General features: G+C 39.5%; 2 protein-coding genes across 4 annotated transcripts; one reads left to right on the top strand and one right to left on the bottom strand.

The window, feature by feature from the left end:
* Positions 1–2441: 2441 nt before the first annotated feature.
* On the bottom strand, positions 2442–8313 carry LOC134067413 (putative deoxyribonuclease TATDN3). 3 transcript variants are annotated; one of them, XM_062522689.1, is made up of 10 exons: positions 8177–8313; positions 8049–8081; positions 7888–7961; positions 7684–7768; positions 7533–7595; positions 7217–7326; positions 6050–6105; positions 5853–5965; positions 3534–3614; positions 2442–3290 (listed from the first exon to the last, which is right to left on the bottom strand). In XM_062522689.1, exons 1-10 carry the CDS (start codon positions 8228–8230, stop codon positions 3147–3149), a joined length of 813 nt encoding a protein of 270 aa, XP_062378673.1. In that variant the 5' UTR covers positions 8231–8313; the 3' UTR covers positions 2442–3146. The 3 variants fall into 3 exon arrangements, with proteins under 3 accessions (XP_062378673.1, XP_062378674.1, XP_062378675.1); XM_062522690.1 differs by having other exon boundaries at positions 3534–3611; XM_062522691.1 differs by having other exon boundaries at positions 8172–8293.
* A 281-nt stretch (positions 8314–8594) lies between these two features.
* Positions 8595–16220, top strand: fuca2 (alpha-L-fucosidase 2). The gene is made up of 7 exons (XM_062523276.1): positions 8595–9049; positions 9139–9326; positions 11583–11922; positions 12418–12628; positions 13498–13688; positions 14433–14541; positions 15342–16220. The coding sequence occupies exons 1-7, from the start codon at positions 8802–8804 to the stop codon at positions 15477–15479; spliced, it is 1425 nt and encodes a 474-aa protein (XP_062379260.1). The 5' UTR covers positions 8595–8801; the 3' UTR covers positions 15480–16220.
* Positions 16221–17022: the final 802 nt, after the last annotated feature.

Below are 17022 nucleotides of genomic sequence, written 5' to 3'. Positions count from 1 at the left end.
GTGGAAAACCTATACTCATGTAGCTACTACGACAATGTACATTAAGAAATGAAGTTGTCAACTGTGAAAAAAACGAGTTCTAGCCGCTTAGCCCCATAGACCACAATTCATTTATCACTTGCTCGGCAACGCCCCTAGCGGAATTTGAACAGATTGCAGGAACAATCCGGTACAATGGAGTTAATAGGAAGTGGACCGGCTCTCCCTAATAGTCCGGGAGCCAAATGCCATAATTTAGGTGAACCTGGCTTTGTCGGTTAAAGTTTTTTTTTTTGCAGAATCTAGTAGACTAGGGGTACCTCTTTAAGATTTAAGAGGGTGCCCGGTGATATCCCTTGGGCAATTTCATATATTAAGCCTTTCTTGTCCAATGTGTTGACTATAAGGCGGATATACTACAGGTGAATAGGGTAAAAAAATTAACAAGCAGATATCACTATGAAACTTAACCAGTTGATTACTTAGATCAATATGAAAAATAAATGTATTACAAGTTTTCTGAAATTTAATGTTTGAATATGCAAATTAGGTATGATGTAATTAAATATGCGCTGATTTGCATAAACGTAAAAAGATCAAATCTGAACATTGGATAAAGCCAGTTTCAATTTTTTTCTTTTCATTTTGTTGACATAAGAGATGAAAAGTATTTTAGAGAGGGAATTATGGATATCTCATTTAGTTATTCAGTAAATCAGAAAATACTATACCAGCCTTTAAAAAATCCATTTTCTCCATGTTTTTTGGAATAAAATGTCATGTAAATCAGGCTAAGAATAATATATCAACAAACCCCTCTGCAAAAACCTTCTAAACATGGTTAGGTATAAGACTGAAAAGTTTGGTGTATGTAGATACTTGTGAAGTAGAGATTTTGTTCTCCGAGTGAGAGAGGAAACTCATCCATATCCGCCTTATATTCAACACATTGGACAAGAAAGGCTTAATATACAAAATTGCCCAAGGGATATCACCGGGCACCCTCTTAAATCTTAAAGAGGTACACCTACTCTACTAGATTCAGCAAAAAAAAAAACTTTAACCAACAAAACCAGGTCTGACCTGGGTTGGTTGCAACCTGACCCCATGGCTTAGTGACTGGTCTGGTCTGCCAAAAGCTCACGAGAACCTTAAAGGAACACTTCACTTTTGTCGGTTAAAGTTTTTTTTTTTGCTGAATCTAGTAGAGTAGGTGTACCTCTTTAAGATTTAAGAGGGTGCCCGGTGATATCCCTTGGGCAATTTCGTATATTAAGCCTTTCTTGTCCAATGTGTTGAATATAAGGCGGATATGGATGAGTTTCCTCTCTCACTCGGAGAACAAAATCTCCACTTCACAAGCATCTACATACACCAAACTTTTCAGTCTTATACCTAACCATATTTAGAAGGTTTTTGCAGAGGGGTTTGTTGATATATTATTCTTAGCCTGATTTACATGACATTTTATTCCAAAAAACATGGCGAAAATGGATTTTTTAAAGGCTGGTATAGTATTTTCTGATTTACTGAATAACTAAATGAGATATCCATAATTCCCTCTCTAAAATACTTTTCATCTCTTATGTCAACAAAATGAAAAGAAAAAAAATTGAAACTGGCTTTATCCAATGTTCAGATTTGATCTTTTTACATTTATGCAAATCAGCGCATATTTAATTACATCATACCTAATTTGCATATTCAAACATTAAATTTCAGAAAACTTGTAATACATTTATTTTTCATATTGATCTAAGTAATCAACTGGTTAAGTTTCATAGTGATATCTGCTTGTTAATTTTTTTACCCTATTCACCTGTAGTATATCCGCCTTATAGTCAACACATTGGACAAGAAAGGCTTAATAAATGAAATTGCCCAAGGGATATCACCGGGCACCCTCTTAAATCTTAAAGAGGTACCCCTAGTCTACTAGATTCTGCAAAAAAAAAAACTTTAACCGACAAAGCCAGGTCTGACCCCATGGCTCCCTGACTATAAAGGGGCTCTGACCAAACGAACGGGAAGTTCAGAAGCATGACCTTGTGCACTATTTCTTGCAGGTCACGAGAGTCCTCTAGCGTCCAGCTGGAGTTCTCCTTCTCGAGTTTTCAGATTGACAGCTGTGTCTTAGATATGTGGGCCATATGCTACCTATTCTTGTGGCAAAACAGCGTGTTTAACCAATGTCTTCGTGAAGTAAAGTAATTAAGAGTGTACTTGTCAGACATTTAAGGAACACATCTTAAGCGTAATACTTTTGGTTAATGTTCGTAGCCTATGGTCTGAATGGCCTTTTAGGTTTGACGTTTCTATAAAAGACTCACCGCTAGAGGGAGACCTTGACATGTTCTATTGCCCTTACCACTTCTAGGCTATAGGTTATGTATTGCATTGGTATTGCTATATTCCCTAAGGGTGAATGTAATAACAAAACCAGTCAGTAAGCTTTGCTTTAACATATTTATTCGAAAATTACCATTCACAAATCTGGTGGTAATGTGGTGCATAAATAACTGTGCATATAGTATGTACATTATTTACTGCAGCTTTTGAATTTATTCCGTATCTAACAAAGTATGCAATATGCATCAGTCAGCCCATCATATGCTGAGAATACCATGTCAAATGGTGAAACAGACGGGTTCTCGAGGTTCTCTATGGCTTTGATGGCTCCACAGGGTTTCTTACTAAAATTAACCACACACTGGAAAAGTGATACCGTCTGAATCTTTTTCTAGAATGTTAATTGACCAATGTCAAGCACTGATGGTGGGGAAACGTGTTTTGTCTTTGTATCACCATAAATGTAAATTATGGCTGTTACCCAGGGTATACTGTATATCAAATATACTACTTGATGGACATTTACCAATATGTGGTTTACCAACATGTGCATTATGTGTTTTGGTTGAAATTAAATAGCTTCTGCGATGATTCTGAGAGCATGCCAAAAACACACCTTGTTTATCTGTTTAAGACCATCAAGGCAGTTGATGACATTTTCCAAGTCCTGAATAAAAAAATTAATGTAAGGCATGTCGCCTTACCACTGATGATCCAAATAAAATCAAATGACCACTGATGACCACCAAGCAGACAGCAGAACCATTGGAACACTCTGAGGACATGGCTCAAATGTTCAGTGATGTGAAGCTAGTTATTCATACGGGCAAGAATGTCTTCAGTCTGGGGAAGAGACGAAGAGCATTCTGCGTCGTCACCTCCATCACCCTCTCCAAAGGAACACCCTTGATCTTGGCGATGTACTCTGCACATACGGAGATGTTCTTTGGTTCATTTCTCACCTGCAGAGCAGACACAATAGATCACTTTATGTAGGCTATTGCATTAGACAAGAATGCTGCAATATTAATGTAATGCATCGATTTTCATTTGGTCCTAAGAGTGAAGTTAATGTTATGAGTAGTGAGTCAGGTTTTATAACAAAACTACATGCTTTAGTGTCATAGGCATAAAAAGTATAGGGTTTAGGTCTCAATCAGGACTACTGGGATAATTGTTGAGTGACTACTTATACTGTACTCTACCTGCTTCTCTGGGCCCAGGGCAGGAGAATCTGTTTCCAAGCATATGTTCTCTAATGGTAGCTGTTTCACTAGCTTTTGCTTCTTAGTGGAAAAAAGACAATTATTACATACACAAAAAATAAATACAAACATACATACAGTACCCTCCAGAATTATTGGCACCCTTGGTAAAAGCTGACTAAAAGTAGGTCTAAAAAATCATCTTTAGGTGATTTATTGTACTCCCACAATGACAACAATGAGGAAAAATACACCCTGCAAGGGAAGCAAATTTATTCTGAGAAAAAGGAAAATCTCATAAAGAAATAAATGTTTTTAATAAAAACACGTCACTCACAATTATTGGCACCCCTACTTGTAATACCTTCTTAAACCTCCCTTTGTCAATAAAACAGCATGTAATATTCTTCTCTGACACCCCATAAAGATTGAGAATACAAAGTAAGGGATTTAAGACCATTCATCTTTACAAAACCTCCCCAGATCGTCCAGATTGCTAGGTCCACACTTGTGCATTCTTCTCGTTGACTCATCCCACTGTTTTTCTATGGAGTTTAGATCAGGGGACTGCTATGGCCATGTCTGAAGCTTGATTTTGTGTTCAGTAAACCATATTTGTTTTGATCTGTGCATTTGTTTTGGTTCATTGACCTGATGAATGATCCAATCATGACCAACTTTTAGGGCCTTGGCAGAGATTGTTTGATTTCCTTTGAAAATGTTCAGGTTTTTCTTGGTGTTCATGATGCCATGCACCTTAATTAGGTTCCCAAGGCCTTTGGGAATTAAAACAGCCCCACAATAGGACAGCCCCTCCACCATAATTCTGATTAGGCATGGGGTTCTTTTTAGTATAGTCATTCTTCTATATACGCCAAAGACACCTTAAGTGTTTTTAGCAAAAGAGCATACTTTTATTTTCATCTGACAATAGACCACACTCCCAGACATGTCATGGTACCATTCAGTAACTCCTGCCATTTACAATGTTCATTAAATGACTCTACTGGCTTTAACCTGACATGCTGTCTAAATAATCTATTAGCAGTGAGGTCACTTTTGAAGATTTTTGGGGGGGACTTGGTGACCCCAAGAGGATAGCTTTGTCTGTAACTCTCAACAGTGGTTCTTATGGATTTTTTTGCCTATCATACCATCCTCCATACTGTGTGTGGGAGCAAAATAGCCATGGGTCTTTGTCCAAGCATGTTTGCCACATTTCCAGATGATTAGAACCTTTTAGTCATCATTTTAACTGGAAATATAGGCATTTTCAACAAAATACCTAGTTTCCATAGACATTCTCTTACTTACAAATGTCAACACAATGTCTTTTTATTTCAATTTAGTGTATTCTCTTGTCTCTCCAATGTTGAAAAATGACTAGAGGATTTAGCCTCTGAGTGACTTCATTTTCATACCATAGTGAAAAAGAACGTCATGAACTACTTCTGAAAGTTCACAGACACTCTGATTTATTTTAAAACATTGCATTTACATAGGAAAATGCTCCTGTTAAATGTTGTACATAATATGTTTCAGGGGTGCCAATAATTGTGAGCAAGCTGTTTTTGTTAAAAATATTTATTTCTTTATGAGATTTTCCTTTTTCTCAGAATAAATTTGCTTGCCTTGCAGGGTATATTTTTCCTCATTGTTTTCATTGTGGGAGTACAATAAATCACCTAAAGATTATTTTTTATACCTATTTTTAGTCAACTTTTACCAAGGGTGCCAATAATTCTGGAGGGTACTGTACATACATACATACATACATACATACATACATACATACATGCATACACAAATTACCAACTATATAAAATGCCTGAAAAAGAAATCTCGGACTGCAATGACCAATGATTCCAACAAGGGATCTGAAAATATCAGATTAATTTTCTTTTTTCATTTGAACAACATGTCTTCTTCTTGAAAACACTGTCACAATAAAGTTACTCTAGTAGAGAGTACATGGTAATATGATTCTAATACATTTAAGAACTTTAATGAGGTCTGGTTCTCTAATTAATAAAGTGTCGAAAATAGCTGTCTCATCATCTTTAGACCTTTTGCTCATCATTAGTCTCAATCACTTTTGGATATTCTTTACGATATACTGTATACTTTGGACAGAGGCGTCTGCTAAATAACTAGCCATATTCAAACTGTCTTTATGGTGGAAAACGACTTATACATTTAGCAAAAAAGCACATTATCAATGATCAGATACAATGTAAATCTGAATTCTGAGACAAACATACATTGAAGATCTGAAGGCTATTGCACATTATCTAAGAGAAAAGAAGAAGCTGTGACTACCTGTTCACTTCTTATGATGGAAGGAGGTATGGAAAAGAAATAGCCAGCCTTTACACCCTCCATTGCAACTGATGGCTTTCCATCAAATGCATGAAGTAAAACATTCTCTGCTCCTGTGAATAAAATAAATTACATGTAATAATTCAACTAGTGAAACTAAATTATGTGTTAAATGTGCAAGATGAATTGTGACTGACCTTGCTCTTTCAAAAGATGAATTGTGGGACGGCCAGCAGATCTTGAATGGACATTTCTGTTAAGAGCATGACAAAATCAAAATGATAGCGTAGAGCTGTTGCTATACAACAGAATGAAGCACAATACAGTACTACTGGGCATAAGTGAAACATAGACAAAGTCTAAATGTCATGCTGATACATACATAAACACATAAGTATAAAATACATACATACATGCATTAAATACATACATTCACTAATGTGTGTATCAAATGCTTCAAGTGAAATCATTATTATTATTGTACTGAAATGGGTATCCATGGTTAAATTATGACAGATTTTTTCATACTCTGTCTTCCAACTCTGTTTTCTAACAATGCAAATGGCATACATTTGTCAGATTCTGCACATTTCTATTCAAATGCATTTAATAATGCAGAATATGGGACAACAAAATAAACAAAACCACTCCTGAAGTATTGTGCATGTATTGACTGTTGTGTCTACACAGTGTTGGGAAGGTTACTTTAGAAATGTAATGTGTTACAGTTACAAGTTACTCTGTTTAAAATGTAATAGTAGTGTAACTATTTGAATTACTTTTTCTGAGTAACGTAACTAATTACTTTTGATTACTTTTTGATTACTTTTCTGATTTTTGAATGATATACATAGTCCCCAAATCCATGCGAAGATTTCGGCCTGGGTCTACAGGCTGCCCAGCAGTTCTGTACAAGCGCACAAGGCAGCAAGGGCATTCAATACATGAATTAGCATCACATTTTTTGTGAGGATAATATAATGATAATCATAACACGTTTACAGGCAGGCATGTAGGCCTACGCTGATGGCACTGTAGACGTGATAGAGCCTATCAGAAGGTCCCGTATCAAACTATGGCTGTGGAGGACTATGGCAGTTCTTTTTACATACAATATTCTTTGCAAAGTTTTGCTGACAATATTGAGATGTAATTCAAATTGTAATTTTGAAAAATTTCAAAAGTACCTGTAATTGAATTACAATTTTTTCTACAGTAACTGTAATATATTACTGTTACATTTATTTTGTAATTAAATTACGTAACTCAATTACATGTAATGCGTTACTCCCCAACACTGTGTCTACAGCAGCATATGCTGACTGACCTAAGGAGGACCCTTAACATAACTTAAGCAGACTTACAGGGGAAGACCCAGTCGTTTGGCAATCTCCACCTGACGAATAAGCACCTGTCTTTGCTGGTCCTTTCCATCATCAGAGCTTACAAACCTCGGAGTGAAATCCAGTCCTACCTGTGGGCGGATAACAGGTTTTGCATTATCACAGCAAATCGTATGTCATAAGAGTCCATGTCATAGTAAGGTTCACTTTCTTTGCCTTGTGTATGTGCCATACTATTTCTGCACACCTTAGAGTGCACCTTGATATTTGTGATGATAATGCGCCTCCCGAACTAATCGACTTGCTTATGGTAGCAATACCACGTCAACATTCTCACCTCTCCGATAGCCACAAGGTGGTCTTTGTATTTCTCAATCTGGGGCACAGCTGCATTAAGATCCTGCACAACACAGAGAATGTGATTACAAATGAGTGTGAATTGGACACTAGAGATGCACGCATGGCATGCATGCGCAAGAGGGTCTTACCTCAAGGATAGCCCCCCTCTGCTGTGTCTCATCCACTGCCTGGACGGGATGGACTCCAAGGCAGGGCAGGATGAAGCCAGAAAACCTGTCAACCGTTTAAATGTTCATTTCCCACCATTTTCATCTCATGTGTGATAGATATGCTTATGCTGTCTTCAGAAGAGGAATGTGTTTGGTCAGCTGCGTAGGCCTACTTCGAATTACCTCTGGGACAGCTCCATGATTTTCTCGAACTCCCCTGCATGTTCTGCTACAGCCAGAAGTGCTACTATCCCCGCCTATCAGCATTCAAGCCAAAAGAGTGGTGATCGAACATGACAACTGTAAAAGCACTTACGTTTGGAGAGGATTGTGGTGAAACTTACTTTCTTTGAATTCTCAACGACAGCATCGATGTCCTAAAAAAAATGATAAATGCATTAGGTAGCCTAGGCTAAGGCAACAATTACAGTGATCCATGGTTAAGACAGAGATAGATAGCGTTTTACCATACGTTGTCAAACTCTGCTGCAGAAATGTGACAGTGGCAATCAATGTAACCCTGCATATGTGCAATGAATCAAACTCAGTGCATCAGTCTATCAAAAGGCACACATGTATCTCCTCACAGCACCGGTTCTGTTTACCCCAACAGGGAAACCGGATGTGACGTCCATCCAGAATCAGTTTTAAAATAAAAGTAATTTTACAGTAACGTGTTTGATGTAGGCTACCATTACCCATGTTCAATCTTAGTGTGTTTCAAATTTTCAAAATAATTTAATAACCCGCCATGGAGTTTGGCACACACCAGAAATGATCTCGTTTGGTTGGTGGATTATTTAGGCTAAATCGATGCACCGCCTTCTCGCCCTCTCTCCGCCAATGATACTAGCGGAAACCGGAAGCGCGAATGGAGCAAAGCAAACCGGTTACAAAATAACATTCGTTGGAGAAGAGTAGATAATTTGTTACCAACAAAAACATAAACATAAAACATTCGAATACGATTGTGTTGAGTGGTTCAGCATCAGGACAAACTGAAAACATATGCTGCAGGCTAAATTTCTTCAAAAGAACGCATGAAAATGCATTCTTTTTCAGAATAATCCACTTCCTTTTCCTTTGGCTGGCATCATATGATAGTAAAGTCATATGACATTTGTTTCCCTAGTACCTCGCAGTTTGTAGTTACGATGGCCGTCGTTCATAGAGTTGGCTTTGTTTTTTTGCTGTTTATGGTCACTTACTGCACATGCAGATACGAGCCCACCTGGGAATCCATAGACTCTCGACCGCTTCCAGGGTGGTATGATGAAGCTAAGGTTGGCATTTTCATACACTGGGGAGTGTTCTCTGTCCCAAGTTTTGGGAGTGAATGGTTTTGGTAAGTGATTATCAATATAATCAACCTTTTGGTTTTGATTCAGCTATTCAGTCTATTAAGTTGGAGACTTAACACTGAACGATTTGCAGGTGGTATTGGCAGGGCAGGAAAATTCCACACTACGTTGACTTCATGAATAAGAACTATCCTCCTGGCTTCACGTATGGTGACTTTGCACCCATGTTTACAGCAGAGTTTTTTGATGCCAATCAATGGGTGGACATATTTGCTTCATCGGGAGCAAAATACATCGTTCTTACTACAAAGCACCACGAAGGTGAGAGTTTTCTTACAATGAATAAAAATAGCATTTCAACATGTATAGATCTAAATCTCAGGGTTGGACGTTGGGACCAGGGGCCTGTACTACGAAGGGAGCTCAACCTACCCAGATGTAACCCAGGGTTACTTTGCTAAACCGGGGTTGACAAAACCTGGTTATCTTCATTGGTGTTAATCGGTACTACGACGCTGAGTAAGAAGTTGATTTGTTGAACTGGGGTTAACCTCATCGGAGTTGGTGCGCGTTCACATAAAATGGGCGGGTTGCAGCGCAAATCACCGCTTTTAATGATGACGCGATCACGCTATTTTACGCATTAGGAATGAGCAATGATTATAAAAAAGTTGCGAGGAATTAAAACCCACTTTACGATACATCAAATACGTCGGCAGCAAGCAAAGCAAGACAAGGCTGTTGGCAACGTAGGCTATTGCAGATCGGATATATGAAAGTAAAGTTTTATTTCATGTTCCTTAAATAGCCTATGTGTTACGGAGGATATAGCTTGCGGAATGTCTGACATGTGTTGAAATAAATACATTTTGAGTTCATAAGAGTCCTACAGATGCAACACAATTCATGCCATGTATATTAATAAATATTAATAAAGGATAATTGAATGTTTAGCCCCATTGACTGATTTAGTGTATGCCTATCCTGTGAACATTTTAGATGCAACGGCAGTGCCGCTGGCAGCAGGTGAAAATGAAACTCAAGAACGTTCAGAAGGTTTATAGGCCTAGTTATAGCTTGCATTAATATTTCTTAATTATGAAAATATGTTATATTGCCAATGCTTATAGCCTCAACTTTGCCTCGATCAGCTGACAAATGCAACGAATTCCCTCGGCTGAGAATGTATAGGCTATCTTTCATAGAGAATATTAGCCTATATGGAGAAAGATTCTGGCGGTCTTTAAAAACTCTCGCCTTGCGAAGAGAGGCGCTTACAATTTGCGCTCCAATAATGTATCTTCCAAGTAGCCTACGTCGACATTGTGGGGTGTGGTTAACCGCAAACCTCGGGTTAACCAAGATCATAACCTGCTCGGAGCAGGTTTGAGATGCAGCGTAAATTGCCATGGCAGCATACCTAGGTTAAAACCTATCCACCTTTCGTAGTACGGGTTAACCGGGAAGTTACGCCACACGTGATCAACTTACTCTCGAAGTTACCCAGCTAAGCCAGTAACCCCGCTTCGTAGTACAGGCCCCTGCTCTCTGTGTCTGTAGACTTGTTTATTTGCAGCTCATATTGAAAATCCATACAGCTTGATTGATTGATTGTTTTATTGATTGATTGATTTTGTTTTATTTCAAAAGCCAGATAAAAACACATGTGCTCGTTAGAGTTAGAGGTGAAGTTACTTTTTCATACTCAACAAATCAACATTCCAAGTATGTGGTTTAGTGACAATCCTGTAGCCTGGCTATCACCAGACTAAGCTAAATATTTTTGCATGCTCAATGGGCATAGTTCAAATGACTCTGCGCTTGGATAGTCCTTCAACCAATCAGACGATCCAGGTACGTGCCTGATGGATAAGTTGTGACCAGAAAATGTGGACAGGCAACAGGAAAGATAAATGTGCAGGTTTCAAGCCTGAGCTGCAGGGCAAAATCCAATCATCGGCAGATTGGACTGGTTTACCCAGTCTAACAATCCTGGGTAAATTAACTCAGAGTATGTTGTAAACCTCTTACAACAACAAGAGCATTATGCATTGCTTTGTTTGAAAAATGAAGCTATAGCTCTTCCTCTATTAGGAGGTTTACCACTTCCTTGGTTTGTCACCAAACCACAAACTTGCAGTATCCCCTATTCAACTTTTATCTGTAATGGTTAGGCTACTCGTGGATATGGTGCATCACATTATGGACTGGATGGGACCTGTGGATTGTGTCTTCAAGAAAATACCAAATAAACAATTTTGTTTTTGCCGTTTTGTCTTGTATGTTGTAGTAGCATTGTTTTTTCCGGCCGGGACGGTATGGGGGTGGTGGTAGTGTAGATGGATCTGGACTAGAGTGCAGTAGCCTGAAAGTTGTCTGTTCAATTTCCAGCTTCCACCGTTGTGCCCTTTAGCAAGGCACTTAACCCCAAGTTACTCCGAGGACAGTGCAATCTCTTGCAATATAGTTGACATGTCTAAGTCACTGGAGCAAATATTATTAAAACCATTATGACGCCTTTTAGAGAAATATGTTCAACACATTATTATGTTATTTATAATTGCATCACCTCTTTAGGCTTTACATTGTGGGGCTCAAAGAATTCATGGAACTGGAATGCAGTGGACGTGGGACCACGGCGGGACCTGGTAGATGAGTTGTCCACGGCCCTGCGAGATCGCAGCAGCCTGCACCTGGGCCTGTATCATTCCCTCTTTGAGTGGTTCCACCCACTCTTCAAAGAAGATAAAGCCAACAGCTACAAAACCAACTACTTCCCCACCACCAAATCCCTGCCTGAGCTCTATGACTTGGTCACCAAGTTCAAGCCTGAGATCCTGTGGTCCGACGGGGATGGAAATGCTCCAGACTATTACTGGAACAGCACTGGCTTTCTTGCCTGGCTCTACAATGACAGGTAGTCTGAGTGATTGTGTGGGTTGCTCTTTTTAAATTCAATTCAATGCTGCGAAGGCGCAGTGTAGTGCCCATAGAAAGACCGTAGACTTTGCTTACACAACTGTGTGCAGATATTGTATGTGGGCTTTTGGATGCATCATGGAATACCAGTTCCCCAAGCAAAGAAAAAGTAGAGTACACAAACATATAACAAAGCTGTCTCTCCTTTGTCTATTTATAAGCCTGTCATCCCTGTGGATTTATATCTGAGTGATCATCAGTGATTTGAAAGTACTGTTGCATTAAAGGAAACTTGGCTCCCCCTCACAGATGTCTAAAAGCTCAGCAAAAGGTTGCTGGCACCCTACCTTAAGTCATTCCCTCTGATAGCATTATTTTAATAGGAATGCTGTATAGAAGCACTTTGGGGAAGATGGTTTCTTTGGCAGGAGAGTATTAGTCTTTTGAATTGACTGATCAGAAACTCTTTCATGTGACCATGGTTGTTTTTCAGCCCAGTGAAGGACACGGTTGTGACCAATGACCGCTGGGGATACGGCACCATCTGCAAACACGGAGGCTACTATACCTGCACTGACCGCTACAACCCTGGGCACCTGCTCAAGCGCAAATGGGAGAACTGCATGACCATCGACCAGAAGTCCTGGGGCTACCGCAGGGAGGCAACGCTTCAGGACTACCTCTCCACCTGGGACATTATAAAGGTGAGCAGTATGAGGAGACATTTTGTAATGATGGTGTTACGATTATGTGCTTGACTCGGAAGGGGTATGTTTCCATCACATTTGTTTGGGCTGTCTGGGACGTGGACGTATTTATTAGTGTAATAAAGTGTAGGAGACCTAGTGAATGATGAATGCAAATGTGCAGTATAAAACTGTGCACTGGAGAGAGAGAATTCACAAAAGAGAAAGTCAGGGTCTCTCTAGCGCATCTCTATCTATAATGAATGATTTTTGATTTGAGTATCCCATCAGATAATGACAACGCATATATGACCAGATCATGATCATGCAAGTCCTATAAGATCATGACAAAGCATTTATCTGAAAATGCACTCAAGGTAAAGTGGTACAGTGACCTTACAGATATTCTAGTAGTCACATTCCCTTCTCCTTGTCTAATAACACAGAACCACACAGACGTAACAAGAGCCTAATCATTGGGTAGAAGAGTTCAACTGAATCAGCTTATCTTGTGCTTTGCGTATGCCCATGATTTGTGATTCATGGTTAGAACTGAGATGAGTAGATTTAGTTTAACTTTTCTAAACCATAACTCAGCTTCAGCATTCTGATTAGTCTTACATGTAAATTATGCGAGGTTTGTATCCATAAATGAAGATTAAATCACTTAATACATGACCAAGCACAGTTTGAAGCTTATACCAGTGAACTAGTCCAGTCTTTGCCGTTTTGGACTCCTGTGTTATAACAATCCTGGGTTGATCTAACTTGTATCTTAGGGAGTCACTTGACAGGTTATGAAATGGGCGGCCCTTTTATAAGTAGAATGGGTAATTCCAGGTGATAGAAGTGACTTGACAGCTTTATGTACATGCTCTGTCTTACAGACACTGGTGGAGACTGTGTCTTGTGGTGGGAATCTGCTGATCAATGTGGGGCCCACTCATGACGGACGCATCGCCCCCATCTTTGAGGAGCGTCTGAGACAGATGGGCCAGTGGCTCAAAGTCAACGGGGAGGCCATCTACAGCACCACCGCATGGAGGGCTCAGAATGACACCGTGACCCCTGGCATCTGGTCAGAGACTCAGAAACTCTTACCAACCCTTACATCCCTGGTTACACTTTGTAGTGCTGGTTTAAAATCCAAAGACTAAATATTAGAATGACACCAAATTGCTGTCAGCAGTAAAAAAAAATTAAAAATTCATACACAGTCAGAAGATGAATTACAGGTCTGGCTAAGTTAATGCAGAGTAAGTGGTACACCTCTAGAGTCCTATGGGTTTGTATTGCAGGGAAAATTAAGCCAAGGGGCTCTTGAAGGTTAACCACTTACTATGAGCTTGGCTTGTTGATCATTTACGTTCTTGGAGTACCCCCCTGGCTATGAAACATATATATATAGTAACTCAGGCTTTGCCATAAACAATCTGAGCCAATAATTTGATTGGCTCTTGTGCTCATACTATATATCGACTGCCTTTTGTGAAACTGAAACTGAACCTGAACTGTGAGCTGCAGATTTGAATACAGAAAAATAGTCTCTTCAAGCCTCATGTACAGACATAAATATGGGAGAGGCTGTAAAAGATTATAAGGTTGTTTAGATTGTCAACAGTTAACAGTTAGGCATTTCAGATTTATAGTTCAAATGTGCATAGCAATGGAAGTCCAAACTGATACATAACTCTAAAAAAAGTTTGAAAATTGTAGTCCCCGGACACAAATGTAAGACCTTATCTTATATTGCATATCCGTGTAACTAGACATTATCTTCATGACTAATATGCTTGTTGCGTGTTTCTGAATTTGTATGCAGGTACACTGCCAAACCGCAGGAGAAAGCTATCTATGCAATCACCCTGTCCTGGCCCACTGATGGATCTATCATTCTTGGTGCACCCAAGGTCGCTGAAGGTCAGACTCAGGTGAGACGCTGCACAATGAGCTATTCTCACTCTGGTTAATAGCGACAGAGAGGGGGATTCCTTGAAGCCCTCAAAAGATTTGATTGCAGGACATGCACTGTAACCAAAACCTTTTAGTGTTTTGTTTGTGATCAGAAGATCAGTCACAGATGTTTTTGTAATGAGATGAGAATTATTTGTTCTGTTGTGTATGCATACACCTTTGGACGACACTTCTGTGCTTTTGTAAATGCACTTAGCAAAATTTTTGGTGATGCCTGAGGTTCCTACGTTTTAAAATATCTTTCATATCTTCACTATTTAGTGAAATAAGATAACAGGTTTCTCATAGAGAGTTTCTCATACAAGTGTAGCCGGGTGGATCCTGCATGACAAACCTAATATTTGCAGATAGCTCATCTCAAGTTTGGTAGTTAAATGAGAGCTTAGACAAATAAGGCTGACTTATTTCCTGCTCGCCTACAAATCTCCACCTATAGTGGCAAAATGCCCCACTCACCGAGTCTTTTTTTCTGTTTGAAGAGACAGTGCTTCTTCAAGCTCAGTACATCTCCATTAGGCTATACAATGGTTTGGAATGTTCAACACAAAAGCTACTAATCTTTTCTGGCCACGTTTAGACCACAGCTGTGTGGTGGTGGTGGGAGAGGTGAGGTACAACAGGGCTATGATAGGAGTTACTCCTTCCTTATGTTTCTCAATTGCCTATTGTGTGCGCAGATCACAGGTTCTTTGTGAGCATACCACATCAGGTGAGGTCATAGATTTCACTTCATGTCGTTTCTATCCCTGTGCCCCAGGTGGCGCTGTTGGGCTACAAGGAGCTGAAATGGGAGCCGGTGGCAGCTGGAGGTCTGAGGGTGTACTTGCCTCAGCTCTCCCCATCTGAGATGCCTTGCTCTTGGGCCTGGACACTGAAGCTCACTGGTGCCTCCTAGAGGGGAAGAAGATGACAGTGAGAAATGGCTGAGTTATGAATGAAGCACGGGATATGAATGAATGTGGTTTAAGTGCACAGAGGGTCATGTGTATCAGAGACTCGAACTGAGCCATTGTTTTGATTTGGATTGTCTTGCTTCAGAATACAAAGGCGACAAATTTAAAAACCACTTTAAGAATTCAGGGAATCTGTTAGTGGATGTTATGGATTATTATAGATTGTTGCATAAATATTTAGTTGGATTTTTACCAGAGGGGCATATTAAACCCTTTTTATATTGATGCACATATTTTGTTGCTGTTACAGTGTGACATGAGATTGTTTTTAATGCAAATATTTTTTAAGAACACTGAATGTGCATTATTCTTGTTTTTGAGGTTGGCTGTAAATGCACTTTGGGGGATGATCGTAATTCTTAGTAAAAGTGAAAAGAAGTAATCAAGGGTGGGATGGTTTCCTCTGGGTTTGTTGGGGTGTCTTAGAAGTAGTTTTGGTAATGAGGTAGTTTAGGTTTGTAAAGTGATTACGATGGATGTAAATATGGGGTAGTGATCATTTCTTTATTGAATGTGCCTGCACTGGGTTCTTTACCTGTTTTTAAGCAGAGAACGAAAAGGGATCCTGTTACAACTGTGACTTTTTAATCAGCCCATTTTCATTATCATTCCATGTATGATTTCTGTACCATTTTTCTTAAAGAAGATGTTTTTTTAAAAATAAATGAGTTGGATGTGCTTCATTTTGCCTTGGACTGTATCATTTGGTTTTCCACTACAGACACCTTGTTTTTTTTTTTCTTAAAAGCTGTGGGTATTTGGGGAAGTGCAACACCATTGAAACCTGTGATGTCTCTATGAGAGAAAAGAACGGTGTAAAACTGTTTGTACTGCTTGCAGGAGGAACATTGTTGACAAAAAAAGAACCTGAAAGTTCTTGTCACACAACCACTCATGAAATCTGCCTGTTTAAGCTCATGCAAGAGCCCCCCTGATGAAAGCTGAAGGTATAAGCTGCTGTTACCAAGGCTGTATGATCATAAGACAGCTTGCCTCTGGAGAGACGCCTAAATCGTGACTGAAAGGGAGCTGATTGACGCAAAGCTTCTTTCTCTTCACAGGAAGCGAGGGAGGAGTGGAGAGTGTGAATGACCCATCATGCCTGGCAGTGTGTGGGGAGTCTGATGAGAGCACACACATCAGACTGACGCACATACTCTCTCTCTCTCTTGCTCTCGCACTCTCTCTCTCTCTCTCTCTCTCTCTCTCTCGTGCACGCGCGCTCTCTCTCTCGCTCTCTCACATACACACACATTCCCACTCACACACATTCCCACTTCCCTCGCCTCTTTCAGACACCTCCGCTGAACTGCCAAGAATAGCACCGCACTGTTTTTCAAGATCACAAGCTGGGCGAACACACGTCAGAGCAGGAAAATAAAGCCTGTGCGCACTTGTGACAGCTTTACAACATAAATGTAAAGATGTTGATTTTTAAAAAATATTATTTATTTATTATTTTCTTCTCTCTGGAAAAAAAAACCT

This window comes from Sardina pilchardus, chromosome 20 (genome assembly GCF_963854185.1).
Source record: "Sardina pilchardus chromosome 20, fSarPil1.1, whole genome shotgun sequence".
Lineage (NCBI taxonomy): Eukaryota > Metazoa > Chordata > Actinopteri > Clupeiformes > Clupeidae > Sardina > Sardina pilchardus.
Note: the sequence above shows the minus strand (reverse complement) of the source record. Positions and strands in the feature narration are given on the sequence as shown.

Bases quoted from the DNA above. Each gene is read 5' to 3' on its own strand.
- LOC134067413 (XM_062522689.1), bottom strand. From the start codon at position 8,230: ATGCAGGGTTACATTGATTGCCACTGTCACATTTCTGCAGCAGAGTTT. The intron at 7,596-7,683 runs GTAAGACCCTCT...TGTGTTGTGCAG, and splicing joins AGAGGGGGGCTATCCTTGAG to GATCTTAATGCAGCTGTGCC. The intron at 7,327-7,532 runs GTGAGAATGTTG...ATCCGCCCACAG, and splicing joins ACCTTGTGGCTATCGGAGAG to GTAGGACTGGATTTCACTCC.
- fuca2 (XM_062523276.1), top strand. From the start codon at position 8,802: ATGATAGTAAAGTCATATGACATTTGTTTCCCTAGTACCTCGCAGTTT. The intron at 12,629-13,497 runs GTGAGCAGTATG...TCTGTCTTACAG, and splicing joins CCACCTGGGACATTATAAAG to ACACTGGTGGAGACTGTGTC. The intron at 14,542-15,341 runs GTGAGACGCTGC...CCTGTGCCCCAG, and splicing joins TCGCTGAAGGTCAGACTCAG to GTGGCGCTGTTGGGCTACAA.